Source organism: Aspergillus brasiliensis, assembly GCF_001889945.1.
Source record: "Aspergillus brasiliensis CBS 101740 unplaced genomic scaffold ASPBRscaffold_17, whole genome shotgun sequence".
In the NCBI taxonomy this organism is placed as follows: Eukaryota; Fungi; Ascomycota; class Eurotiomycetes; order Eurotiales; family Aspergillaceae; genus Aspergillus; species Aspergillus brasiliensis.
In genome coordinates this window covers 129575-156110 of record NW_027137458.1, presented here as the reverse complement: position 1 = coordinate 156110, position 26536 = coordinate 129575, and the positions used below count along the sequence as shown (strand labels likewise).

The following is a 26536-nucleotide window of genomic DNA, read 5'->3' as shown; positions in this document are numbered from 1 at the left end:
ACGAGAGCTTGCGCGCGGGCATATACTTAGTTACTAGTAGTTGGGAGGGTGTCCACTATGCGGAGGGTTGGGTTTGGGGGGGATAAGCAATGACCAATCATACGAAGGAATGCACGGTGCAAGGAGGGGAAAGAGGGTAAACCTGGTAACTGTCACTGCTTCATTGGGACACTGAAGGGTAAGTTATCTACAGAAGTACTACTACTATCTACAGTTTTACTGCTCCGTATCTCTTGCTGGAATGGAATGGAGGGCAGTGAGGGTGTGTGGATCTGCCGCTCTCCCGAAGGAACCAGCCAGACACCGTCGACTTGTCAGTCAGTCGTCACCTATAGTTATCTCCGGTGTGTCGATGGAGAGATAAGCCGAGTCTTGTCTGTCGACTCCGTATTCAGGAGGGCGGTCTATTCATAGTATCCGTGGCCACCGTCTCGCATGACTTCACCCAATATACTGCATTGCCAGTGGTCAGCTGGGCCGTCAGTCCTTGGAAACCCCCGCCATAACCCGTCGCCCGTCCAGGTTTCGTCGCGTCTGTTAGTGACTTGCGAGGAGAAGGTTTGGCATTCCAGAAGAGTACTGGGACTAGACTCTCTCACTAACACTGGGTAATAACCTAATCAACAATCATCAAGAAGTTTGCCGACTTTGTATCTAAACTAGTAGTTAGTAGTTGCTGAGTCTAGATTACCCTTAAAAATTCGGTGAATTTCCCACCGGTCAGGTGAGAGCACGTGGACCCCGTCTTGACTTCCTCCTTTCCGTCCCCTTCATTCCGTTCCATCTGCCTCTCTCTGTGGATTACCCCATTCGTTTTACTCGCCATACGCGGCAGAAAGAAATGCAGCATCGATCACTTAAACGTCAATAAAAGATTTCATCATGCTAAATCGGAAGCTATTCTAAAATCGAGTACAGTATCTCACAACCAAACAAAATCGCTAACCTGATTACCCAAAATGTGTCAAACTCGTCAATATGAATCATAGCAGAACTCTGTTCCCTTCCGCATCGCCGATCCGTCGTTGGACCATCCCCCTCACCAGGCGACCGTCGCTGGTGCCTGCGCCCCGAGACTCGAGCAGCACTCCTTACCCGCCCCACATCCCAGATTGGAGCAGAACTGCAGGTCCTGCGCACTGGTCGCGGCCTCCTTGGGCACCCGCTGGCGAGCCGGCCAGATCTCCTGTCCCTCCTTCTCCTCGCGCTGGAAGTGCGCCGTCACCTCGTCGCGCACCACCTTCTGGAAGTACAGCGGGCCCTTCTCCATCTTCGGATGCAGTTCCCCGTTCACAAACACGCCGGCATTGAGGTTCTTCTGCGTCAGATCGCAGAGATACTTGTCCTCGGACATGATGCGCTTGTACATGGAGTTGATCAGATCAAAGTCCTCGTCGCTCGAGTTCTTGTTGCGGTACACCTCGTACTTCATCACCGACCGGGTGGGGGAGATCGGGACGAAGCGCTGCATGAAGAAGAAGTGTGGTCTGCAGATAATGGGTTAGAATGGGAACTGGTGGGGTTGGTTTCTCAAGGATAGGGACACACTTACGAGACGGTCATGGAGGCATTGGGAAAGTAGTAGGTGCTCGCAATTCGGAGGCCGGCCGCGATCTGGTCGGGCTTGGAGTGGGCGTCGTGGATGATGCCGCCATCCTTGGTGTCGACCGAGTAGGTGGACAGGTCGGCCAGGGCCGGGATGTCCGGGTGCGTAGTCTGGCAGTGGTAGCATTCGTTGTAGTTGTCGGCCAGGATCTTCCAGTTGTAGCTGCCGTCCTGCTCCCACGTGTGGTCGAAGGTGTACTCCTCCCACTTGACATCGGCAAAGCGGGACTGCAGATCGATGCCCTTGAAGTCATCGTCCCACGAGATCTCGGGCTGTTCGCCGGCATCCAAGTTGACCCAGATGAAGCCGTTGGCGTCAAGGTGGACGTGGATGGGGAGCAGGCTGTTCTTGCTCTTGTCGAAGCCATCGAGGTCCTGGTAGCCGGGGGCCTTGGCCAGCTTGCCATTGAGGCCGTAGGACCAGCCATGGTACTTGCAGGCGAAGATGCGGGCGGAACCCTTCTCCTCGGTCACCAAGGGGAAGGCCCTGTGGCGGCAGACGTTGTGGAAGGCATTGATGTTGCCGTCCTTGTCGCGCACCAGGACAAAGTTGAAGCCGGACACCTCGTACTGCAGCCAGTCGCCAGTGTTGGGGAGTCGCAGCTTGTGAGTGGTCAACAACCACTTGCGGGAGAAGATGGCGCGGCGCTCCAGCTCGAACATCTCCTGCGAGGTGTACCACGAGGCAGGCAGGGCTCGCACGGCCTCGTTGGCTGGGGCAGTGGGGGCCTCGCGGAGCCCAAGGTAGTTCCACAGTGCTGATGCCATGGTATATATCAGATGTGTAGAGTAGGAAGTCTTGTTTAAAGGTTTAAGGCTCTTGGTGTTTCAAGACTGAACTGTGGAGATGGAACTAAGTCGTTGTTGTTCTACCAGACTTCGACACGAGATGAGATACTGTCTTTATAGCCAGTTGGATATCTGGTTATCTCTATCATTCCCCTTCATCAAGAGCCATGCCTTCTCCTGACAGCGGCTCCATAGCCGTCCACCGGCTCACGAGCGATCAGGAGGTCGGGACGGAGCCTTGATTCTCTGGCACTGAACGCCTCGTGGCGGCGATAGCAGCCGTGGTTCCTCGACGGCCAGATGCTTGGGACTAGCCACCAGCCCTATCCCACCTCTCACGAGTCACGACACTATCGTTGTGCTGATAGACAGGCAGAGATAGACACGGGCGGCAGAAGGGACCCTTGCCCGATCCGCCGGCTGGCAATCAGCATCGGAGTGATAAGGGAGCATGAACCGGACTGCTGAATGAACCTCCTCCTGTGATGGAGGGAACAAACAAAGCTCCCTTGCATGCATACCTCAATTGGGAAATGAAGCCCAGATACAACAACATTATTCTTAGTCTAAGCTGATCTTCTGATTGAATGTATTCCGGTCTAGGGAAAGCTTGAGCTGTCAAACGGCCACGGAGCTGCCAGTGCGTTCATCCTGAGTTGGCACTGGGACTGCAGGAGCAGTTCTCCACCACGGAACCGGTCCACGGTTTAGCTTCGCCCTACTCCATTGCCATTCATCGCTGCAGGGCCCATCCCCCCACATCCACGGATTCCTTCACCCAAACGAGAAGGAATCCAAGGGCTGCAGGCGCAGGCCAAGACGGACTCGGCTCGGTTCCCGGTTCCCAGCCGGGGCAAGACAACCGTCCAATGCCTGGCCCCAAGCACATTAAGAATCTGGGGTCGGGCCTGGAGGTCCCATGACACTACCATTCTCATTCCTGGATATTCTCTCTTGTTAGCTGGACCAGATGGACAAGACACAACCCGTCGTGATTGTAGGTGCCGGCGTCTTTGGCCTCTCCACGGCCCTGCACCTGGCCGAAGATGGCTTCACCTCTGTGACGGTGATGGATCGGTCCATGCCGCCCGTCCCCGATGGATCGAGCAATGACATCTCGCGCGTTATTCGCTTCGACTATGGCGATCCTGTTTATGCCAAGATGGGCCGTGATGCCTACGAGCTGTGGAATACCAGTCCTGACTATGCGGATTCCTTCCATCGCACTCCATGTGTCTGGACGGCGCAACAGTCGGGGCCTGCCAACCTCGTCCAGGCGGGCGGATCCGACTTCATTCGCAAGACCAAGAAGATCCTCACGGATATGGGCTGTGAATGGCACAGCCTGGAGAATGTGGACGCCTTGAAAGCTCGTTTTCCCACAGTGTCTGGCACGCCCATCGGAGCAGGCTTCGAGGGTTTCTACAACAACGCCGCTGGCTGGGCGGATGCCGGCCTCGCCATTACCGGACTGCGCGATCGCTGCATCCGCGCGGGCGTCTCTTTTGTCACCGGTCGCCACGGACATGTAACGAGCCTGGAGAAGGGGTCTGATGGCCGAGTGACCGCCGTGCGAACGATCGATGGCGGGCGCATCACCGCCGATCAGTTCATCCTGGCGACGGGCGCCTGGACCGCCAGTCTGGTGCCCTCGTGGAACACCATGGTGGCCACTGCACAGATCGTCGGGTTCGTGCGGCTCACGCCGGAGGAAGTGAAGCGTCTCAAGGACCTGCCCATCATCTTCAATCTGTCTACGGGCTTCTTCAGTTTTCCGCCTCATGAGCAGACGGGATACTTGAAGGTGGCATGTCACAGTTTCGGCTACACCTTGTCCTCGGAGAACATCTCCTCTCCCCCTAGCGAGGCTATCTCCCAGCGTGCCAACTTCATCCCCGAGGAAGGCCGGCAACGACTGCTGGCTGGACTGGGGGAGATTCTGCCGGAGCTGGTATCGCGGGGATTCGAGAAGACGTGTCTGTGCTGGTACAACGAGACTCCGACGGGTGACTTTATCTTTGACCGCCATCCCGAACACCAAAACGTATTCGTCGCAACCGGCGGTACTGGACAGTGAGTCTTCAGCATAAGATTATGATGTAGAATGCGATGCTAACTATGGTATAGTGCCTACAAATTCCTTCCGGTGATCGGGCAATACATTGCGCAGGCCTTCCAGGGCCAGCTACCCGCGGACCTGGCGGAACGGTGGAAGTTCCACACCGACTATCGGTCGCAGGCGCAAGATGACTTGTTCACGGGGGCCAGCGCGCGTGGTGGAGGCGATGGCAGTCGAGGCGGGCCTGGTCGCCGGGAGTTGACCGCGCAGGAGCGAGACAGTCTGTTGACATTGACGAATGCTCTGACCCGGAGGCCGGCGAAGATATAGAGCAGTATTTGATATAGAGCTTATGTGGCACTATCTTGCATCTGGCGTGGTTGACGTACTTCTATTGTATCTATCGGGCAGGTCTGGTTCTATACTATAAATATACCTTCTTCCGTATCCCAGCTTGGTGCAATGAGAAACAGCACTACTAGTAGTAGGACCATTATGCAAGTCTCATCCATCAAACACCAGATATAGGTCTTCCGAAGTATATCACCTCAAGCCTGCTGCTTCACCGGCTCCCGCACCATCGGAGCCAAAGCCCCCGTATCCCCAAAAACATGACTCCGATCCTCAAACCCAAACCTTTCATAGACCGGCTTCCCCGCCTGACTCGCATCAATATACACCGGCACACCATCCTGATCCGCAACCCGACAGCCCCATTCCAGAAGCAGACGCGCCGCGCCCATCCGTCGATAATCGGTGTGCGTAGCGAGCATATCGAGATCTATCCACTCATTAGCATCTTTCCTTTAGATAACAATGATAGTGATATATGAAGGGTATTGGTATAAATACAATAATTAGCTCTCCCCCCACCCACCAACTCCTCTCTATACGTCTCCAACTGCTTCAAAAACTTATCATTATGCACCGGATCCATATCCGCATGCCAGGGCGGCCAGCGCGCCCCGCGCTCCTCCGCCGTCTGGAGCGACCATTTGGCGTAGGCGACGATACGATCGTTCTGCGAGGTGTCGATGACTTTGAGGTACTTTTCGCGAGGTTTGTGCCGCATGTCGTGCTCGTTGGCGTCGTGCCACCATTGGCGGACCCCTGGGGTGTCGGGCCAGATGGTGCGCATGGAGGGGGTGGTGAAGGCGTTGTACCAGAGGGAGGTGAGAGCGGGGAGGTCTGCCAGTGTGGCGGGTTCGAGGCGGAGGGGGGAAGGATCTTGGTTGGGAGGCATATTGGATGTTGTATATACTATAAATGAGATAGATGGTGGTTTAGATGGTAAGGGATAGAAGATTATCCCTGTTGAGAATCAAGATAGCTTCATTTTCTGGGGGAGATTGACTCAATGCGCACGGGTCACCGCCTAAGTTGAGGGGAGAGGGATCGGCGGGGATCCACTGGCCCGATTAGTTAGTTAGTTAGTTGACTAGTTGGTTATGTGGTCATTCTTCATCTTTCTGACGAGTTCTTTCCGAGGCCCGGATCGACATTTATTATTGTAGATGCAAAGTTAGGAGAGATCTGTGATTTTTGAGTTCTGCCATGGTGGTTCCCTGGCTAGAGTCCTGGCCCGGCCCGTCATTCAAGGTTAATCTGGTCTCCAGTAGGCTGTCGCTGCTAGTACATTAAATTACCCACTCATGCTGGTGACCCCTAGCGGATTTCACTCAAGACAATGGGAGTGTAGGTGCAGGGACGCATTCATTCATGCATGTACGATGGCCGTAAATTCATCCCCTTCTTTGGGGTTGACATAGGCAGCAGAGTGGTGCCTGGCCAGTGAATGAAGCCCGACACTTTATATACGCGCTCTGTGATACTACTAACATGATCATCAGCTAACTGTCAAAATGCACATCACCTCTCTTCCCCTTGAGTTGGTGGATAAAATCTGCTCCTATCTACATCTACCAGCCTGGTGCGCCCTTCGACTGACCTGTCGGTCGCTTTTTCTCAAAACTCTCCATGCCTTTCGCCGCGTTTTCCGCAGCATCTCCGTCTTGTGCACCCCCGACGGACTCCTCAAACTCTGGGAGATCTCCATGCACGAGGGTATCTGCGAACGTGTGGAAGAGCTAAGGCTCGTCCCGGAGCTGTTTAATGGTGAATATGATATGCCACCGCATGGGTTCGTGGAATGGGATTGTATTCGAATAGCCTTGAAGAAACAGCGACGGCAGCAGCCTTCGGAGGAGTATTCCCCTCTCGTCCATGTCTGGCAATACTATGAGAACTATGAAGTGGTCATGAAGGATCATCGACAGACACTGAAGTCGCCGACGACCATCCGCGTTCTCCAACACTGTCTGAACCGGTTCGTCAACTTGACTACAGTCGGACTACGATATCGCCCTGCCGAAGGAGGCCGTGAATTCATCTGTCTAGGCTGGCGCAGTATAACAGACGACCTGGGTTACCCCCCTACTTTTTTGAAGGAATTCCAGCGGTACGAAGGGATCTCCAGGGAGCAGGATCGGGGGTTCTGCGTCCTGGTAAGGGCCCTGGTTGCCAGTGGTCGGAAAGTGAAGAATCTGTCGACCTGTGGTAAACAGTGCTACGGCGTGGCACTTGCCAGGCTTAAGCTGAGTCGACGAGAATGGGCATCCTTTCTTTCCCTGATGCAGGGATTGGAGAATCTACACCTCTGTCTGGAGGGAACATGGCTTGGCCACCACCCTGAACGTCCGCGTGAGCTGTTGACCACAGTTGGCCCGACTCTCGAGGTACTCCGGTACCAGTTCGATCCCATCGAGTTGACGATCCCCCCTACGACTTTCCCCATCCTCGAGATTTTCCCGGGAATACAGTTTCCGCGCCTGCGCGATGTCCGTTTGCAAAATATGGTGGTGCCGACGGAAGCCCTCACGGAGTTTCTGCGTGGTGTATCGTCTACCTTGCGCGACCTGACTCTCAAAGCCGTCAGTCTGGCCAAGGCTGATGATCCGTTCGGCCAAGAAATTCCAGGAGAGACCAAGGATAGCTGGCAGCATGTTTTGGAGTTTTTCCGCGATGAGCTTTCCTTGGAGTTCCTGGTCGTACAGGACGGAATGTTTAAGAAGAACGTGCTGGGAATCATCGATGCGTCGTACACTTGGGACGGGGCACCTAACCAGCGTACGGCGGCCTTTCATTATTTGCGAACCGGCCTTTCCTTCGTCGACTGGGTTGAGCAGCTACATCTGGAAGATTGTCACGATATGCTAGCTTCTTTACTCGGTATTACTAGTGACTAGTGCTGAGCTTATCAGGACTAATATAGTTTAGCTTCATTCATCTCTGTATTTCCCTACCACAATTAGTGCTCCGTAGATACTAGATAGATGAATTGACTATTGCCTTATCTCTAGATCAGACCCATTGGCAGTCCTTAACATTATCAAGTTTGATATATCTCTTGTAGACTCCAAACCCAACCTAGTACGTATCTAGAATGGACCCCGAGATATAAATGAACTTATCATGCATCAATCCACTAGAAGTAACTACCGGAGACCTAAATCCGGAGTTAAATATGGTCGCGTGTGATCTGTCTCTCTTGGAATTTATCATAGGGTTAACCGGCTCAGAGATAAGCTTTCTAGATAGGAAGCAGACATTGTTGAAGACTATCCTGTCTTCCCGGGGACGGAGATCCAACGGATGTCCGAGAGCGGGCAGAATGCGACCTTCCTGCAGGATCTTTAGCGTGAATCCTGCTCTACATACGGATGCAGTGTCACTAGGGCTTTTATTATCTTAGGTTATCTCTTGATGCAGAGATAATGGTATACTCCGTACTTTTGGTATGGAGCGACCGGTGCCCATTACTCCGTACTTATGCACGATAACATCGCAACTTTATAGTATGTAGCTAGTAGCCACAGTGCATCACGCGACCATGAAATTAGCTTGTTTACTCGTTCTACAATATCTGATATTAACTTCTTATCTAGATAGATCGATGCTATCGACACACTAGTCAAGTTACTACGGCGGATGTACACCGACTGTGCTAAAGCGAAATTTGGACTAATCATGGTTTTCATCTGATCAAAGGGTGATTAGGATTATGTGCCGTAAACTAATATGCACATAATGAGGAATAAATACACTTTTAACGAATCAAAAATAGGAATACATAGCTCGTTCAACTCATTGCATGCATGCATGCTCTGCTCTACTGCGCCGTCCGCCTCTCGCCACCCGCCACACCCATACTCGAAGTATCATATCCATGAGATTCAAGATACGCGCGGAACCGAGCATCTTCGTGCGTGATAGTATCCTATCATAAATTAGTCAATACACTTGACCCCGAGCACATCCGATCTGGGTGGAGATAGATAACGTACCTGCCCAATATGCGGCAAACAGAAAAACGCCAAAAAGGCACTAAAGATACACAGCGCACTTGAGACATAGAATGGATCCTGACCTTGGCGGACCTTATTCGGCGCATTCTTGACGATCACGGGGAAGACATAAGTGCCCACGAAGGCACCGATCTTGCCCATGGCGGCGGCGGTGCCGTAGTATTGTCCGCGAATAGGGGTGGCGCAGGTCTTGGCGGCGCAGAGACCGATGTTGTCGCCGGGGCCGACTTCGCCCATTGCTAGGAAGATTCTGTTTATTTTTATTGGAGTGGTTAGTGGATGTGGATGTAGATTGATTTGGGGGTGGGGGGGCTGACTCACCCGTAGACAACGACAAAGGCGGCTACATAGTGAGGCGTATCCAGGTAAGGGTAGCATCCGGTCATGATGAGGCCGATGGCACCCTGGACGAAGACGCCAAAGGCGAGGGTGTTGCGTGGTCCGTACCAGTCGCTGAGGAAGGCGCCCAGGGCGGAGCCTGGCAGGTAGAAGACGTTGATGAGGGTGTTCCAGCCGAGGGTCTGCCACATGGGGGCGCTATCGCCGATGATGTCGGAGAGCCAGGCCGAGGAGTAGATGCTGAAGGAGTAGGTGGAGAAGTCGTAGATGAACCAGATTAGGGCGACGACACACTGGAGTTAGTTAGTTCGCTGTGGTAGGGTTTGTTCACGGGTTTAGTAGGCTTACCCAACGCTTCCAATAGAATCTGTGACAGTGTGTTAGCCTTGTTCTAGGACGATAAAAAGGGGCGGGGGATATACTTCACAATCAGCCAGATGGGAAACTTGTTCATCTTCTCGCGGGTGTACTCGGCGGGCTCCTTCAGCTTCATCCGCAGGTAGATCAGACTGAGCGGAGGGATGACACCGAGACCGAGGCAGATACGCCAGGCAGCACGAAGATGGTTCTCTCCCGTGGCGAGCACCACAATCATAGGCACAAGCGATGAGGCCACAGAGGCCAGATCGAGCTGGAAGTTGGTGAAGAGAATGAACCAGCGGTGCCGGGTGCCCTCGGCCAGTTCTCCACTGCTCTCGGCGGCGGCGACAGAGCCAGCAGGGTATTCACCTCCGACACCCAGACCCAAGAAGAAGCGATAGACCGTCAGGGCTGTGAACATGCCGGGCAGACTGCCATTATGGCCGTAGGCTCCGGCACAGAGGGCACCAAAGACGAACAGAATAACGGTGGAGACCATGAGGGTATTGGAGCGAGACCAGTGGTCGGAGAGGTAGCCAAAGAAGAGCATGCCGACGACCGTGCCGGCGAAAGCGATGGACGAGACGTTCTGACTGTAGGTCGAGCCAGCATAGACCTTGGGATAGATGGTATCGAGCATGGTATTGACGGTACCGATGACCTAACGAACCAGCGTCAGTGCGATTGAACCTCGGAGCAGAGTAACGGGGGGAAAGGCCACTGACATATTGCAAGTATCCATCCGACCACAAACCAGCACCGCAGGCAAAGGTAGGCCAACTGCGCTCCCAGAAGGATTTCTGTGTGTCGGCCAAGGGATCCTCATCGACGTGAGGCTCACCGTGCGGCGAGACCACCAGCTCCGAGTTCTTTTCATCCATGCGGTCCATCATGGCGTAGAAGATGATTGCAATAATCAGTAGATAGCAATCACGTCTGACTGGACAAGGGGAGGACTAAGAAAGAAAGAAGAGAGGAAGCAAGGGAAGGAGGGGCAACTGTAGCCAGCCGGGCACGAGACCACGAGATACCCTACCAGCAGCGGCGACAATCAGCAGCGACAATCAGCAGCAGGAAACCTATCGACTGGTGGGTGGGGGAGAGGTTTTATACAGTCGGTGACCTGCAGCAGCCGGTAAAGCTTATCCGAGAAATTGCCCCATCAGTCAAGCAGGAAACCAGGCTGAACAAAGAGAGTGGACTGCAAAGAGGATGGCGGTGGTGGGGATAGGAGAGTAGGTAGTACGGCATGGGCACGAGGGACGGGCCAGAATGCTGCTTTCTGACTGGTTCATGGTGGCACTTTGACAGACATTTACTGCTGCTAAGTCAGTAGCAGGAACTAACTATCAGGATTATATTGTCTACCAAGTAAGCAAGTGAGAGAGAGATAAGGATCCACCAGCAGACCCAGATCGGAGCCCGTGGTTCGGTGTCTCCGAGCCACATTATCGCCTTACCATGTAGTAGACTAGTAGAATAGTAGATAGGTTTCCTAAGGTATACTGCATCAAGCTTCTTGCTGGGAGCTTAAAGTGGGGGCGACCATGGCTCCAGCCAGATTGACAGCGTCGGTCCACGTGCAGGGCTCAGTGGGTGTCGCCGGTTGGGCCCCCAGCAAGGAGGAGACGCGAATGGAGGCATATACGCAACTCGGAGACACTCGTAGACACTCACTCGCCGCAGGGCAATCGGGCGCGTGCAGCAGACCAAGCCAATCTCGTCCGGTCGCACCCAGTCATTAGTAGAAATGATGGGAAACGGTGGTGGCGGCGCGATAGAGCCATCGCTGCTGATTCGCGATAAGCCGCCGCGGTGCAGACTTGAGTTGCTGTACGGAGTAACTTCTCCCATGAACTTATTTACACCAGTTCTTTCTCACGCCCTATGGTGGGTATCAGAGCAGAGGGCTGAAGAGATTGCCTTCAGTCTGTCAGAATTCACTGATATTTGATTCTTGTCCATGAATCGTGCCAATCTGCCAGGCACGTGGCCTCGATGGCAGCTTCAAGGCTTCTAATCAGGACGGCGCTTGGGCCCACGTGCCCGTCCTTTGGCGCATCCTGCAACCCACACCCAGTTGGATTCATTTATTTGTTTTATTTCGGTTGTTGCATCACATCAACTGATGCCTTCTCCAAAAGGCAGAGGAAGTTCATGCCAGAGCGAATATTCTTAGTCGTCGAGGCTCAATCCGAACCAAGAACCTCATGGGTTGATGCACACCATTCGGGGCATGACTCGAAGCACACCACGTGCAGAGTCACTTCCTTTCACTTTGGACTGCATCAAACCTGGAATTCTCTTATGGAGACAGAATACCATGGCACTGCCAGCCACGTGGTCCATAGCAGACTTTTACGGGAGACATTCCGGTTGCACCACCCACTCATTCATTTTACATATACAAGCATACCCTATCCCACCATCAAATTAAACACTCCACTGCCCGGCTGCACCGTACAGTCCCATTTTACTCCTGCGTACTCGCTGCGGGGACGCACCGTCACCGGAAATTCATCCTTGAGCGGGCGCATGTTCGATGCGACCGCCATCGAGTTCAACCGCGGCGTGCGCCACTGCCCATCCACCGGCGCCATATCAAACCGGAGCACTAACAGGGCGGCCAGTCCCAGAATCTCCGAGCTAGCAAAGTGTCGCCCTGGACAGATGACGGGGGACACCCCGAAGGTCATGAAGCCTCCTGTGCGCCGCGGGTTCTTGTCCGACCGAATGTATCGTCGCGCATCGAATTCCCGCGCCGTCTCGCCCCAAGCCTCAGGCATGCGCCCCAGCGTCGCAGCCGGAATGTTGACCATGCTGCCCGCTTTGAGGAAGTATTGATCCGCCAGCATCATGTCTTCCATGACAAATCGCGTCGGGGCGGAGGCAGACTGCACGCGGAGGATCTCCTGGAAACTTGACACCACGAGCGGGCAGTGGTCGCGCAGCGCCGAGATATCGATAACGTGTCGCTGGTCGGCGTCCACACGAAGCGCATTCGTGCGGATCTCCTCCCGGATCTCCTCGAGCAGGTCCGGACGGGAGTACAGCTCATACAACACCCAAAAGGCCGCAGGCACCGTGTTGGAGAGCAGCCCGATGCCCATACCCACCTCCTCCCGGGCAATGTCCGAGACGGACATCCCGGCGTCTCTCATCGTCTGCCATCGGACCTTGGTCATCTCTGATCCATCCTCATGACCTCCTTGCTCGTAGTACCGCACGAAGGCAGCCACGACCGCCTCGCGGCCCCGCCACGCGGTGCGTGCGGTCAGCCACGGGAGAAAGTTGGCCATCAACGGGCTGAGGTGCGACTCAAAGGACCTACACACTTAGCTTAATTCCCTCGATCACTTTAACCCGCGTAGATAATTAACCACTCACCAAAAGGATTCCTCGATGTGTGCATCCTGGTAGGGGTTCAATGGCCCATAGGAGGCATTCGTGCTGGCGGCCGTAATGGCATGGCGACACCAGGCGTAGAGATCGACGGTGGAGGCGCTGGCCAGATCATCCACCAGGGGTCGCAGCAGACGCGTCATGCGTTCATTCATGCGATCCAGGGGCGCGCCGGACAGGGTAGGTTGCATGGCATGGATGACCGTTTGCTTCAGTCCCTGACCGCCCGATTGCTTTTCCCGCATCAGCTCCAGCGTCGGGCCCCGAATGCCGACCATGCGCTCAGCCGCCATGCTGAGAAAGGGGTCGAAGCTCAGAGTCTTACTGTTCCGTTGGATGGCCTGCAGGATGGTGGGCGAGGTGACCAGATAGCTCTTGGTGTAGACCAGATTGAGGCCGAAGATGGGATAGGCATGTTTTTCGCTATAGCCCATTAGATTGTGTGTCGTCTCACTAGCAATCACTGAGATTGTAGAGGTAACCACTCACGTCAGCATGGTAAAGTAGGATAAACCATGCCATAAGAAGCCCAGCAGATGGCCGACCACGGGAATCCTGCTGTGCACCAGGGGTGGTTCGCGCGGGTCGGGTTTCTCGCGACGACTGAAGGCGTACCCGACAATGGCCAGGAGGCCGAGCACAGCCAGCTGGGAGTAGAAATCCAGCATGACTGACTGGAAGGGGCGCGGAGAGACGCCAACCGGAGAGAGAATTAGAATGGATAGTAGAAGTGAAAGTGGTGGATATTGACAGGAGTGGGTGATCTCGCGGGGAAGAAAGAGAGTTTATTGGAGCTCAGCCCCCAAATCACGCGACCGTCAGTCCATCTTACTGCGCTGCTTAAGAGTATTAATACATCGTCACGCCAGTTGGCTGCTTCGGTTAAATCGCAACCGTAGCGAGGTGGGGATGGCCGGGTCTTTTTTAAGCTTCCGGCATTCAGCTATTCGATACTACAATTAGAACGTCAGTTCCATTGATTGGTCGAACTGTCGATTGCAGCTGATTTCTGTGTTCTCAACACCTCTGTACTTCGCTAAAGACTAGTACTAATGACACTTGTTAGTTATCGATGTTACTGCGGTAGGCAAAAAGCATGCATCAAGATGGTTACACACGGAGGATAGTTTTTAAAGGTGCTTATGACTATTGTAGGACCATCAGTAACTTGGTAGTACCTGACACTTTTGGATTGAATGTTTATAAACTCCCCAATCTATTCTGGGTATTTATGTACACAAACAGTTGTGCAATGGTGGGCCAATCATCTTCCAATGCGGGAGGATGTGGGTCTCAGCAAAGCATCATGTCCAGCTGGTAAGCAAGCAATGACCGGTGACATTGTCAGAATCAATATATACATCGACACAGTCATAGCCAGGCATTCGAAACAGTGCTCTAGTTACTTGTATCAGCACCATCTTTGCAATGTATAGGCTATGAACACTGGACATGATCTTACGGGAACTACTAGTAGTAGTATCTAGTGAAATATATATATGTGTTGTACCATTATCTTCAGTCCCTCCAAGTAGTAGATCTCATCGTGAATGTTCAAATGGAGCAGCTTGTATGGCCCATACAAACGAGAATGTGCAGTACTACTACGTTGCTAGTTCCTCGAACTGGTTATATAGAGGAAAGAAGTATCTGTTGTGAAGTTGCGTGAAATTGCCAGTCACCCTATGAGGTACTGCAGATTCCTTGACCAGATCCTGATCAACAATAGTAGGTAGCTGTGCCGGTTTAGGCTTAGAAATGGACAGGATATTAATCTGAAGTATTTATGCAGTGAAGTAGAATAATATCAAGCATAGAAATGCAGGTTATGTTGCCAATGTCTTTCTAGAAGCGATGTCAGGGCATACTAAGCCATGTCTATCCCATGCTTGCAACCACTAATATCGGGCTCAGTCAACGGGTCACAGGTTACTTTTCTACTGTTAATGTCATCCCGAGTGATATCTGTCGGATTTCGCATTGGTCGCGGATTGCAGAGATTCGTTGGAAAGGTGTTGAAGATCAGTCTAAGTCTTCGCCTAGTTCCCGTTTTGGGGGATCTTTGTAACTTGAGCCGGTCGCATATGCTGGCGATCGCATTCTGCCTTTTCAAAAGATGCCTAGGTATTAGTAGGATGGCATAACTGTCAATTATAATATCCACAGCAGGTAACCCATGTGGTAGAACCCAACCCATCGGTGAGTATAAGATATGGGAAGCCTTGCGCCGTGATGGAACCAATGAACCCCAAGATCAGCCGTATCGATAAGGCAGCACCAGCTAGTCCAGGTTTTGCTTTTGAGCGCGTAACTAGAGCACTTACTGCGGGTGCCTTTTCTTCTGTTGATGTAGGCAATGAAGTGAACTGCTTTCTGCCATTGAACTGACCACGGAAGCATCTCGCAGTCCAGCAGGCAACCTTGGTAACTATGGACATATTGATCGTCCCAAAAACACACCCCAAGAAGGACTCATTGCAGTGTTCCGGACCAAATGCGATCGGCGGCGATTTGTGGTGCTCGTTGCGATCGGAAGCGGGTTGACTTGACACTTGGGGCGGACTAGATCACGTCAAGGATGTGGGTGGGCTTAGAAGGCCCGATAGATCATTTGGACTACCGGTGATGATGTCTGGAGATAGGGTGAGAATTCTTCATGATGAATGACTAGTCACGTCTCGCCACTTTATCAATCACACAGCATGCTTTATACCATCAATTGTGGGAAAGACTTTTGACACATCGGCACTCCTCGTCCTGGGCTGTCAAAGTCATACATTTTCCCATGAAGCCTAGAACAACCCCTACACTGATGGTCCAAGTAGTTTCAGAGGATCGAGCTCTGAGCAGCATCCTCTCCAGCAGGATTTGGGGCAGTGCGGATGAGTGAGCATATCGCCAAGAGCAACTCTAGGACCTCGATGAGACGATTCATCCAACATCAAGTGGATTCGACACCTGCTGAGATGATTCTATCCCGGTTCTCACGAAATTCCAGCCCTTCGAAATGCTGACTGATCGATGGAATAGCCCACCCTCCAAGCTGCGCATAATCCGACCGCACACACGGAGAAATCCGAAGCCGACAAGATGGCCCAGCGATGTAGTCTGTTTAGGCGACTGGATGGGAAAAAAATCTGCGCATGCAAGCAGCAGCCAGGAACTGAATTTTTCTTCTTTCTTGCTTCCGTCGCGCACATGTGGTGTTGGGCCATTTAGCCTGCAGGTACGGTGTGTAACCTGGCCACGTACTCACGTATCGGGTTGCCTGCTTATTTTCTCCTGTTAGTTATCTTCCCTTCTGTTTGCTGCGTTTTCTCCCCCAACACCAATGCACCTGCTGCATATGTAGTGCAACACTGCCGTCGTCGACCGTCAAAAGTTCCTTGGAATGAGAGTCCACAATCTTCTAGTTTGGGGGCCAATGCGCCATAGCAAGGTGAAAGACGTGTGTGGAAACCAACAAGTTGATCTATGGCAGACAACTCCCAGCCAGGACGGCAGCGGTGAATTGTTAGCTTAGCGGCTGATTCAGGTCTGCGACCAGGTGAAGCAGTCGAGGGCTTCTGCCTACGTAATGGCGGCGGTTAGGATGATTCTATATATAGCACGTTGCCGCGGGTGAGCATATTGCTTCTGTTTTAATCCCGCCCTCTTCTGAGACAAATGACGGATGACGGGGTTGGTAGATTGCAGGCTATGAATACTGAAAAAAGACTCGAAAGTGCCGGAATTACCTCGCATGAACTAGAGAGTCAGTGAGGTTCGCTTCGGCGGCAATGTTAGTCAGGATTGTCGTGAAAAAAATGGAAGAACCTCTCCCATCGGAGTAAGAGTTGGTGATGATCCTGTGGGTGCTCTTTTTTTGATCGGGTCGCTCTGCCCGTCCCGCCGTGAGATCGAACTCTTCTTGTTCGACCAACGATATCATCGCCAGATCGCTGATCCCCTGGAAGGCCACCTCTTCGCCTACGCGTCCAAATCACCAACCAGACTGATTTCTCTAGGGGAGGTTTGCCGTGGAATCATGTGCGGCATGTCAGCACGACTTCCCGGTTGAGGGTCAACAGATGCGACCGTCGCTCATAGGTGGGTGGCGGAGCCACACATTTCAACAAGCTTTTGGTAAGCAGAATGGAAGAATCGCGAAGCATTTCCGATGATGCTGGGATAAAACTTGAGTGGGAGTCCACCAAAACTCAATCGGGACATGGTCTACTCATGGCAATTAGTCTGCGACCCAAAATGTGTCAGTCAGTAGAGAGCCCCTCACGACGGGGCCATTCCGACACAGACCGGACGCCTCTGGAGTCGCTGATAGGTTCCATGACGTCTTACACTGTATCCAAGTTGTGGTGACTGGTGAGGCGTTTCCTGGGCTGATAACGGCCAGACTGGCCGCCCAGTGAAAAGCTCTAGACTCGACTAACATCACAGTGTAAAGTCCGACAGTCCGATATGCCGACGGGGCCAGTGGCGATGCAGCCGAACCGGGGTCGGCAGGACAAGGGCATGGCGCCGTGACATGCCCATTGGCCAGGTGTGAGGCATGGGGCAGAGGTCCCTGCTCTATTCACTACGAATGGTCGAATTATCTGGTGCGATAACAGGATCTGGCGACTCGCTGGAGGGTACGTGGGCACTCAAGTGGGGAGGAGATCCGGGACATGCCCACTCACAGTCTCTCTCAGTCTGGCAGTGATTCAAATGTGAAAAAGTCCAGATGGTTTCGGATCTCCACCGAGCCGCCGCCTGGTTCCATCCATCGAATCTGCCCGAAGGCAAAGAAAAAAGAAAAAGTAAAAAAAGAAAATAACCAACTCTGGTCCTGCCGAAACTCAAGGACCAATGTCCGCCCCATTTCCTGGCCCGACATCAGATTTTTTCCCCTTGTACCTTGGCAATAGCGCATGGAAGTCCACGGAAGGACGGTTGGAGGTCTGACAGGCACAGGCACAGGCACAGGAACAGCAACAGGAACAGGCAGACACCTCCATCCTCCCTGAGCTGACTCTGTAGATTCCAGCTGATTGAGATTAGCGCTTTGATTGTGCCGGTCACAATGATCTTCTCTCGAGTACTGCAGTAGTGGCGGCTGCCCCAGCGGTAAAGTCCAGGGATCACCACTATCAGCACACACCTCCCCCTACTATACCCTCCACCTCCAGCGCTGGTTGTCCATCATCGAATGACGGAGGGTGTACTGACGAGGCCCGCCTCCACTTCGCCCAATCATGCTATCCTGATATGACGTTTCCTAAGAATAGCCACCCAAAGGTACAGAATGACCGAACAGGTGTCTTGGATCGCAGGGCCTGGCGACCCCACCGCGGGTGAAAAGGTTTTAGAATTTAGATAGTGGTCTCACGACGGGCTCCAAGTAGTGTCTCTCTATCGTAGCATTAGCCAGCAGTACCTACCTCCCTCCCAGCCAGCATTTCGCTGACTTCCTCTTTTTCTCTCGTTTCAACCATCCATCCCCTGGGAAAAGCGATTCTCCCACGTTTCTCTCGTTTCATACCCCCCAAAGTCATTCGTTTTTTTGGTGCTGCTTTCTCTCGCTGTTCTGAGTTTTGATCGTTTCGGGCATGTGGCATTGGGTTCCTGCATAGTTAATCCTTTCGGACCTTGGCTGGCACAGAGTTGTTGGTACCACACGCCGCTTGCCATCATGTTCGGCACAACGGTGCAGCGCTGCGTGGTGCTCATTCTGGGGCTTCTCAGCGTCACCACCGTGGGCTGGCCCTACGACGAGTCGCTCGTTGATTACAACCTGAACGAGAACAAGACGGCAGAGTCGCCGATACACTACTGGGGAGAATGGCCAAATCACACCTATAATCCCTCCCCAGATAACTGGCGCTTCCCTATCTACACCATCTTCCTCGACCGCATCGCCAACGGAGACCCTGCCAACGACGATATTAACGGCACCACCTACGAGCATGTCCTCGATTCCAATCAGATGCGCCATGGCGGTGACCTCGTCGGCTTGATCGACACCCTCGATTACATCCGAGGCATGGGCTTCAAGGTGAGTCCATACCATGGATATTAGTTCTCTTTCTATCTTTGACTCACTGACTGACGGTTCCAGGCCATCTACTTTGCTGGTACGGGCTTGATGAACCTGCCCTACGGCTACGATGGTTACTCCCCGGTGGATACCACCCTCCTCGACATGCACCATGGCACCCTGTCCGACTGGCGGCGGACCATCACGGAAATCCACGACCGGGACATGTACGTGATTATGGATAATACATTAGCAACGTGAGTATGCACCAGCTATCTATAAACGACCATTCTACTAACCACCCCCCGTGTAGTTTGAGTAACCTGATCGGTTTCAAGGGCCACTTGAACGACTCGGCGGATTTCAATGCCAAAGAGTACGAGGTCGAGTACGTCACCGAGAGACAGTACGCCGATTTCCAGTTTGGCAATGACTACAACGACACCTGCAACTACCCGAGATTCTGGAACGAGACGGGATACCCGTTGACGTCCGGTGGCGTCCAAGATCTGAAGGGTTGCTACAACAGCGACTTCGATCAGTATGGCGAGCTCGAGGCGTTTGGCAATTTCCCCGACTGGAAGCGACAGCTCACCAAATTCGCCTCGGTGCAGGATCGTCTACGTGAATGGCACAAGCCCGTTCGCGATGTCATCACCCGGCATTCTTGCATCCAGATCGCCAGTTTGGATATTGATGGGTTCCGCTTTGACAAGGCCGTCCAAGCGACTCTGGATCCGCTGGGGGACATGCTCTCGGTCTACCGGGAATGTGCCAAACAGTACGGGAAGAAGAACTTCTTCCTGCCGGGAGAGATCACCTCCGGAAATACCTTTGGCAGTCTGTATCTTGGCCGCGGACGTCAGCCCAACCAGACGCCCGATTCGGCGGATGCGGGCGCGAAGCTGACGAATTCCTCGTCGGATTCCTATTTCCTGCGCGAGGATGGCCTGCAGGCGTTGGACGCCGCGGCCTTTCACTACACCATCTATCGTTCGATGACCCGTTTCCTGGGAATGGACGGGAACCTGGTGGCCGGCTTTGACCTGCCCACCGATTTCATCGAAGCCTGGAATGGCATGCTTGTGACCAACGACTTCATTAATGCCTTCACGGGCGAGTTGGATCCGAGACACATGTATGGTGTGTCGAACCAGGATAACTTCCGGTGGCCCGCCATTAAGAATGGCACGGAGAAATACCTGCTGGGTCTCTACATTGTCACCCTGGAGCTGCCGGGCATCCCGCTGGTGCTCTGGGGCGAGGAGCAGGAGATGTACGTGTTCGATGCGACAGCCTCCAACTACCTGTTCGGTCGGCAACCGATGACTTACCAGACGGCGTGGTGGACGCATGGCTGCTTCTCGCTGAATACCTCGAAATTCTACGACTTCCCCAACGACAAGGGGTTGAACGGTTGCAACGATATCACCGTAACCTACGACCAACGCAACCCGGCACACCCCCTGCGCAACATCATGAAGCGCATGTTTGAGATTCGCGAGCATTATCCCGTAGCCAATGATGGCTTCTACCTTCAAACCATTTCCCAGCTGACCCAGGATATCTATCTCCCCGGTTCGTCCACGACGCCGACGGTGACGGGTCTCTGGTCGGTCTTGCGCAGCTACTACCCCGGCGTGCAGAAAGAGGCCTCGACCAGTAACGACACGCTGTGGCTGGTCTACCACAATGCCAATAAAACAGAAACCTATGGCACAAGTTGTAGTAACAAAAGCGCTGCCCTTCTGTCCCCCTTCGAATCGGGAACCAAGTTGAAAAACCTCTTCTATCCCTATGACGAACTCACCCTGCAGGATGGGCCAAGCGACGCTGGCAATGGCACCGAGTCGTACGGATGCACCACCAACATGAAATTGCTCCCCTGGGAATATCGGGCCTACGTCAAGGCCAGCGACTTTGTGGAACCTGGCCCGACCGTCACCGAGTTTGTGCCCGGCCACGACGCCCGCCTGCTGTCTGCCGAGGATACCGGGGAAACTCTGGAGATTCAGCTGGGCTATTCCAAGGCTATGGATTGCAGTGCCATTACGAAAGCCATCTCCCTGAATTCGACCACGGTCAAGGGTGTCAATGCCTCCCTGGACACGTCCAGTGTGAGCTGCACCAACGTCACCGCCAGGACGACGAACAATTACATCGGCGAGGTCCCCACCGTCTGGACGTGGTCCGCGAACCTGACCAACGTCTATCATGGAATTCACCAGGTCACCGTCAAGAATGCCTCCACGACGTCTGGAACGGTCGTCGATGCCATCGATCGGTTCTTATTCCGAGTCGGAACCCCCACCAATCCCTTGATATCACCGCTCGCCAACTACTCTACTACCCTCGTGCATCAGTCGGAGAACGGGAGCACCTATATCCAGCATGATGCTGCTGGTGCAGACCAGTTCCGTTACTCGACCGACTTTGGCCGGAGCTGGTCCAACTGGACGGATTACACTGGGGGCAACACCACGATCGACTTCCCCACCTGGACGGGCACCGATGCCCAGAAGTGGGAGGGCACGCACATTCGTGTTCAGTATTTCTCTCGCCTTACGGCCAGCAGTGACTACGTCCAGGAGGGTGATTATGACTGGAAATCCGGTGTGCCTCGCCGATTCCCCCATCTGTGGTGGAATGGCCCGTACAATCAGTACGGTTATGACGCCGGTCTGGACAGCAAGATGCGGTTCGATACCAAGGATCGCCGCTGGAAGTACGACTTCGTCTATGAATGGCCGTCTGTCGGACAGATCAGTGTCTGGGGCACTGGCAAGGATGGTATTCCGGAGACGACAAATGTCTATGGCGATGTGGACAACTCATCGGTGGTCCAGATCTTGCCTCCCTCGTACTTGTCCTCCAACGTCATCAACATCACCGAGCTGCCCCCTTTCCCCCATCTGGGCTGGACCATCTCCCTCAATGATGCCAACCTTCGGTATGAATTGATCCCAGTCGGTTCTGGATGGGCCCAACTGGTGCTCTACATTCTTCTCTGGGTCGTTCCCATCCTGATGGGCCTGGCGGGGGTGTTCATCTTCATCCGAACCTTCTACCGTGTGCAGCAGAATACCGACGGCAATGTGGTCAAGGAAGACAAGCTACCGCTGTTGTTCTGGCGCCGGATGAAGGGCCAACTCGGAGGGGATGGCCAGATGGACCAGGAAGAATCCGAGGTCGCCGCCGTGGCAGGCGACATGGCCATCGCAGGCGCCCCCGAGAAGCGACGCACCGTCTTGATTGCCACCATGGAGTATGATATTGCGGACTGGCAGGCCAAGGTCAAGATCGGTGGTTTGGGAGTCATGGCCCAGCTCATGTCCCAGAACTTGGGATACCAGAATCTCATCTGGGTGGTTCCCTGCGTGGGAGACATTGAATATCCCGAGGATACCCCGACAGAGCCATACATCGTCAAGATCCTGGACAACCCCTATCTCGTCAATGTGCAGTACCACGTTCTCAACAACATCACCTACGTCCTGCTTGATGCTCCGGTCTTCCGGCAGCAGACGAAAGCCGAGCCGTATCCCCCCCGCATGGATGATCTGGACAGCGCCATCTACTACTCCGCCTGGAACCAATGTATTGCCGAGACCATAAAGCGTTTCCCGTCGATCGACCTGTACCACATCAACGATTTCCACGGATGTCTGGCGCCGTTGTACCTCCTACCAACACGTACGATCCCCGTGTGTTTGTCCCTCCACAACGCCGAGTTCCAGGGTCTCTGGCCCCTGCGGACCCAGCAAGAAAAGAAGGAAGTCTGCTCGGTCTTCAACCTCCCCGTCGAAACGGCGACCAAGTACTGCCAATTCGGCAATGTTTTCAACCTGCTGCACACCGGAGCGAGCTACCTGCGGTTCCACCAGCGCGGATTTGGTGCGGTCGGTGTGTCAAAGAAGTATGGAAAGCGTTCTTGGGCTCGGTATCCCATTTTCTGGAGCTTGGACAAGATTGGCAGTCTGCCCAATCCCGATCCGACGGACACGGCGGCCCTCGAGGAGACTCCGGACGAGAAAGCCCTGACTCGGTCATATGAGGAACGCATCGCTGACAAGCTCGAGGCCCAGAAGTGGGCGGGTTTGACCGAGGATCCTAACGCCGACCTGTTGGTGTTCGTGGGTCGGTGGTCCAAGCAGAAGGGTGTCGATCTGATCGCAGATGTCATCCCTGCTGTTCTGTCTGACCGACCACAGGTGCAGGTTATCTGTGTTGGACCCATCATCGACCTCTACGGAAGGCTGGCGGCCATCAAGCTGGAGAAGATCGCTGCCATGTATCCTGGCCGGGTCTTCTCCCGACCCGAGTTCACTGCTTTGCCCCCATGTGTCTTCTCTGGAGCCGACTTTGCGCTCATTCCGTCTCGCGATGAGCCCTTCGGATTGATCGCCGTCGAGTTCGGTCGAAAGGGTGCATTGGGAATTGGATCTCGCATTGGAGGTCTGGGTCAGATGCCAGGCTGGTGGTACACAGTGGAATCAGACGCTACTCGCCATCTCCTGCACCAGCTGAAGACCGCCATCAAATCGGCCCTGGACTCGTCTCCGGAAACCCGAGCACAGATGCGCGCCAATTCCGCCAAGCAGCGATTCCCCGTTCTCGAGTGGATCCAAAAGCTCGAGACCCTCCAGCGAACATCCATCAAGATCCATCATGATAAGAACAAGGACACTGTGACCGGCTCTATTCCCGAGTCTGAGAGCGTCTGGGACCTTCAGAATCTTCAGAGTGCACGATACTCGAGTGTGGCACTTCCGAACATGGCTCTGTTAAGATCGGACGGCGGAGAGACCCCTCCTGAAGCCATGATCCAGCAGGCCCACGCTCGTCTTCAGGAAATCCAGGCATCCGAGGGAAGCAGTCGCGACAGCAGTTTGAACCGCAAACTGTCACTGGGTCGCCGTTCGGGTCCTGGTCAGGGCAGGAAGCGCCTGACGAAGAAGCAAGCAACTGCGAGCCAGATCTCCACTGATGAGAATGACACTGACGCCGACGACGAAGACAACACCCGGCCACAGGAGGACTACATCTCCCCCGAGGAGGCTATGCAGGCTGTCAACAACACCCTTTCTCCTCATGCGATCACCACTGGAGACAGTACTCCCCGTGCCTCCTACCTGTCCAGACCCGTTTCTCCGTACCCCGTCTCACAGCTCTCGACTCCCGCGTGCCCAACACCGCCGCCGATGACCCACTTCCGGACCGTTTCGATGCTCTCGTTGCCCTCTGTTGTTGGGGATCATAGCCGTCTCAGCAGTCTCGGCGGCGGCGAGGACCAGAACCAGCCTGTGTTCGAGTTGCAGAAGGTGGACCCGACTTTCACGGACAGCCTGGGCCACTTCACCCGGCGGTTCCAGGAATCGCTTGACAAGTTGAACAAGAAGAACTCGATCACGGACTACTGCATTGAGGTCTATCTCATGAAGAGTGAGCGCAAGTTCTACAATTCATACAACGACGCCCAGCTCAAGAAGCAGCCCAAGGATCGTGCGCTTGCCATGCCCAGCACTGACAGTGTCGTGCAGGATGGGCCCGGTCCAGCCACCCGCCACTCATACTCCAGCGAGGACTCTGAACTCAACGGAGAAGATGAGATTGACCGTTGGTTGATGCGGCTGGGGTACACGCGTCCGATCGCCATCCAGCGATTCATGCGACGCCGCGTGGGCAATTGGCCGGTGTATGCACTGTTCCTGGGACTGGGCCAGATCATCGCCACCAACTCGGCACAAATCACCCTGCTGGTTGGTCAGGTTGGAGAGACGGCCGTCAAACTGTACGTGATCGCTGCAATCTACTGCCTGTCGTCCATCGCGTGGTGGTTCCTGTATCACCGGTTCCCGGCCGTCATCTCCCTCAGTCTTCCCTGGTTCATCTACTGCCTCGCGTTCATCATCATCGGCGTGTCACCGTTCGGTCTCACGTCTCTCGGTCGGGCCTGGGCTCAGAATGTCGCGGCCGGCGTGTACGCCATTGCATCCTCTAGCGGTTCGTTGTTCTTCGCTCTGAACTTCGGAGACCAGGGTGCCGTGCCGGTCAAGGACTGGATGTTCCGCGCCAGTATCATCCAAGGTATCTCTCAGCTCTACACGGTCGCGCTCTGGTTCTGGAGCTCCAAGGTCACTGCCGCCGAAGTGGGAGGTGTCTCCGTGGCAGCCTTGAGCAGCTGGCGACTCACGGCCGTAGTGATGCCTATTGCTGCGCTCTGCTTCGTGATTGGCGTCTTGCTGGCCCTGGGATTGCCCAACTACTACCGTCAAGCTCCCAGCCGCATCCTCTTCTTCTACAAGTCGCTCTTCCGCCGACGCATCATCCTGTGGTTCTTCTTCATGGTCATCGTGCAGAACTGGTTCCTCTCTGCCGCTTTCGGCCGCAATTGGTCCTTCCTCTGGACGTCCAAACACGTCAAGCCATGGGAAATCGTCCTGCTTGTTTTCGGCTTCTTCGTCGTTCTGTGGGTGGCCATTCTCCTGGTCTTCCGCGCCCTGTCGAAGGAACACAGCTGGATCCTGCCGGTCTTTGGTCTGAGTCTCGGTGCTCCCCGCTGGGCACAAACCTGGTGGGGAACCTCCAACATCGGCTACTATCTCCCTTGGGCCGGCAGCTTGGTGTCGGGATCGATTGCGTCCCGCTGCTTGTGGCTCTGGCTGGGCGTCCTTGATGAAATCCAACAAGTCGGTCTGGGTATGATTCTCCTGCAGACCATGACTCGCGTGCATGTCTGCTTCGTCTTGTTGGCTGCTCAAGCCCTGGGTTCCATCGCCACCATCTGTGCTCGTGGCTTCGCCCCCAACAAGGTTGGCCCTGCCAGTATCTCGCCGGATGTGGGCACGTCGGTGGACAAGGTCGGCAATGCATGGTTCTGGATTGCTCTCTTCTTCCAGCTCCTAGCAAGGTAAGCTCATCACCATCCAACTATCTTGTGATCTTCTTCTAACGTCTGAATAGTTTCGGCTTCCTACTCTTCTACCGCCGCGAACAGCTCAACCGGCCCTAAATCATGTCCTACTGGGTCGATACAAACCTCGGATCCACTACACATACGTGGGCGGATTCCTTCGAATTACTACATCAAGTCTCCTCGTCGGTGCTACTTTCTACAAAGCAGTACTGGCGATGATGGATATATCACCATCACCACAGTCATGACCATAGACGTAATGACCTTGTTTTATAGCATATAGATCTGTATATAATTCGCATGATCATAATTGAATATATTGTTTTCTTCACTCCTTCACGCTTAGTAGAATATGAGAATGTAGAGAATTAAGGTATGTGCATATCGACACCGCCATTGTTGTTTCGGGGAGCCTTATCCGGCGAGCGTATCCATTATGCACAAGGCTGGTAGTGTCAATGTACTCCGCAGGAAGTGGCTCTTTGGTTTGTCGAATGATGTGATGTTGGCGCAGCAAGTGGCTGCTCTGCGCTGTTCCTACTTAGTACCTGTTTCTCAAGTCAAATCGTATATTCTTGACGTGTCGATGGTGGGGTAGGTGCGTCTAGACTTGGATTCCATGACTGTGACTCGACGTGCATCCCCTTGCGTTAGCGGGAGGTCAATGCGACGTTTAACTAATCACC

The 26536-nt window shown here is 53.9% G+C and overlaps 7 protein-coding genes across 7 annotated transcripts; 3 read left to right on the top strand and 4 right to left on the bottom strand.

Annotated features, from left to right (window-relative positions):
- Positions 1–1039: 1039 nt before the first annotated feature.
- Positions 1040–2373, bottom strand: ASPBRDRAFT_200271 (aromatic ring-hydroxylating oxygenase subunit alpha; the record flags this gene model as incomplete). Its single annotated transcript, XM_067621414.1, has 2 exons — positions 1040–1487; positions 1553–2373. 2 exons carry the CDS (start codon positions 2371–2373, stop codon positions 1040–1042), a joined length of 1269 nt encoding a protein of 422 aa, XP_067474350.1.
- Positions 2374–3364: 991 nt separating this feature from the next.
- On the top strand, positions 3365–4783 carry ASPBRDRAFT_59103 (NAD(P)/FAD-dependent oxidoreductase; the record flags this gene model as incomplete). The annotated part of the gene is made up of 2 exons (XM_067627995.1): positions 3365–4467; positions 4522–4783. The coding sequence occupies 2 exons, from the start codon at positions 3365–3367 to the stop codon at positions 4781–4783; spliced, it is 1365 nt and encodes a 454-aa protein (XP_067474349.1).
- ASPBRDRAFT_48119 (GNAT family N-acetyltransferase) lies at positions 4522–5954 on the bottom strand. Its single transcript, XM_067626027.1, has 2 exons — positions 5306–5954; positions 4522–5234 (listed from the first exon to the last, which is right to left on the bottom strand). The coding sequence occupies exons 1-2, from the start codon at positions 5694–5696 to the stop codon at positions 5002–5004; spliced, it is 624 nt and encodes a 207-aa protein (XP_067474348.1). The 5' UTR covers positions 5697–5954; the 3' UTR covers positions 4522–5001.
- Positions 5955–6315: 361 nt separating this feature from the next.
- ASPBRDRAFT_136262 (F-box protein) lies at positions 6316–7698 on the top strand (the record flags this gene model as incomplete). The annotated part of the gene is made up of 2 exons (XM_067618775.1): positions 6316–6979; positions 7061–7698. The coding sequence occupies 2 exons, from the start codon at positions 6316–6318 to the stop codon at positions 7696–7698; spliced, it is 1302 nt and encodes a 433-aa protein (XP_067474347.1).
- A 923-nt stretch (positions 7699–8621) lies between these two features.
- Positions 8622–10406, bottom strand: ASPBRDRAFT_136323 (uncharacterized protein; the record flags this gene model as incomplete). Its single annotated transcript, XM_067618783.1, has 6 exons — positions 8622–8729; positions 8797–9067; positions 9139–9449; positions 9505–9523; positions 9579–10177; positions 10242–10406. 6 exons carry the CDS (start codon positions 10404–10406, stop codon positions 8622–8624), a joined length of 1473 nt encoding a protein of 490 aa, XP_067474346.1.
- A 1527-nt stretch (positions 10407–11933) lies between these two features.
- ASPBRDRAFT_34408 (cytochrome P450) lies at positions 11934–13586 on the bottom strand (the record flags this gene model as incomplete). The annotated part of the gene is made up of 3 exons (XM_067623230.1): positions 11934–12843; positions 12904–13341; positions 13408–13586. The coding sequence occupies 3 exons, from the start codon at positions 13584–13586 to the stop codon at positions 11934–11936; spliced, it is 1527 nt and encodes a 508-aa protein (XP_067474345.1).
- A 4537-nt stretch (positions 13587–18123) lies between these two features.
- Positions 18124–26184, top strand: ags3 (alpha-1,3-glucan synthase Ags3). Its single transcript, XM_067626026.1, has 4 exons — positions 18124–18952; positions 19016–19191; positions 19248–25844; positions 25898–26184. The coding sequence occupies exons 1-4, from the start codon at positions 18590–18592 to the stop codon at positions 25944–25946; spliced, it is 7185 nt and encodes a 2394-aa protein (XP_067474344.1). The 5' UTR covers positions 18124–18589; the 3' UTR covers positions 25947–26184.
- Positions 26185–26536: the final 352 nt, after the last annotated feature.

Excerpts from the sequence above, each read along its gene's own strand:
- ags3 (XM_067626026.1), top strand. The coding sequence starts at position 18,590 with ATGTTCGGCACAACGGTGCAGCGCTGCGTGGTGCTCATTCTGGGGCTT. Across the intron at positions 19,192-19,247 it reads ATGGATAATACATTAGCAAC|TTTGAGTAACCTGATCGGTT; the intron begins GTGAGTATGCAC and ends CCCCCCGTGTAG. Across the intron at positions 25,845-25,897 it reads TTCTTCCAGCTCCTAGCAAG|TTTCGGCTTCCTACTCTTCT; the intron begins GTAAGCTCATCA and ends ACGTCTGAATAG.
- ASPBRDRAFT_48119 (XM_067626027.1), bottom strand. The coding sequence starts at position 5,696 with ATGCCTCCCAACCAAGATCCTTCCCCCCTCCGCCTCGAACCCGCCACA. Across the intron at positions 5,235-5,305 it reads TGGGGGGAGAGCTAATTATT|ATCTCGATATGCTCGCTACG; the intron begins GTATTTATACCA and ends ATGAGTGGATAG.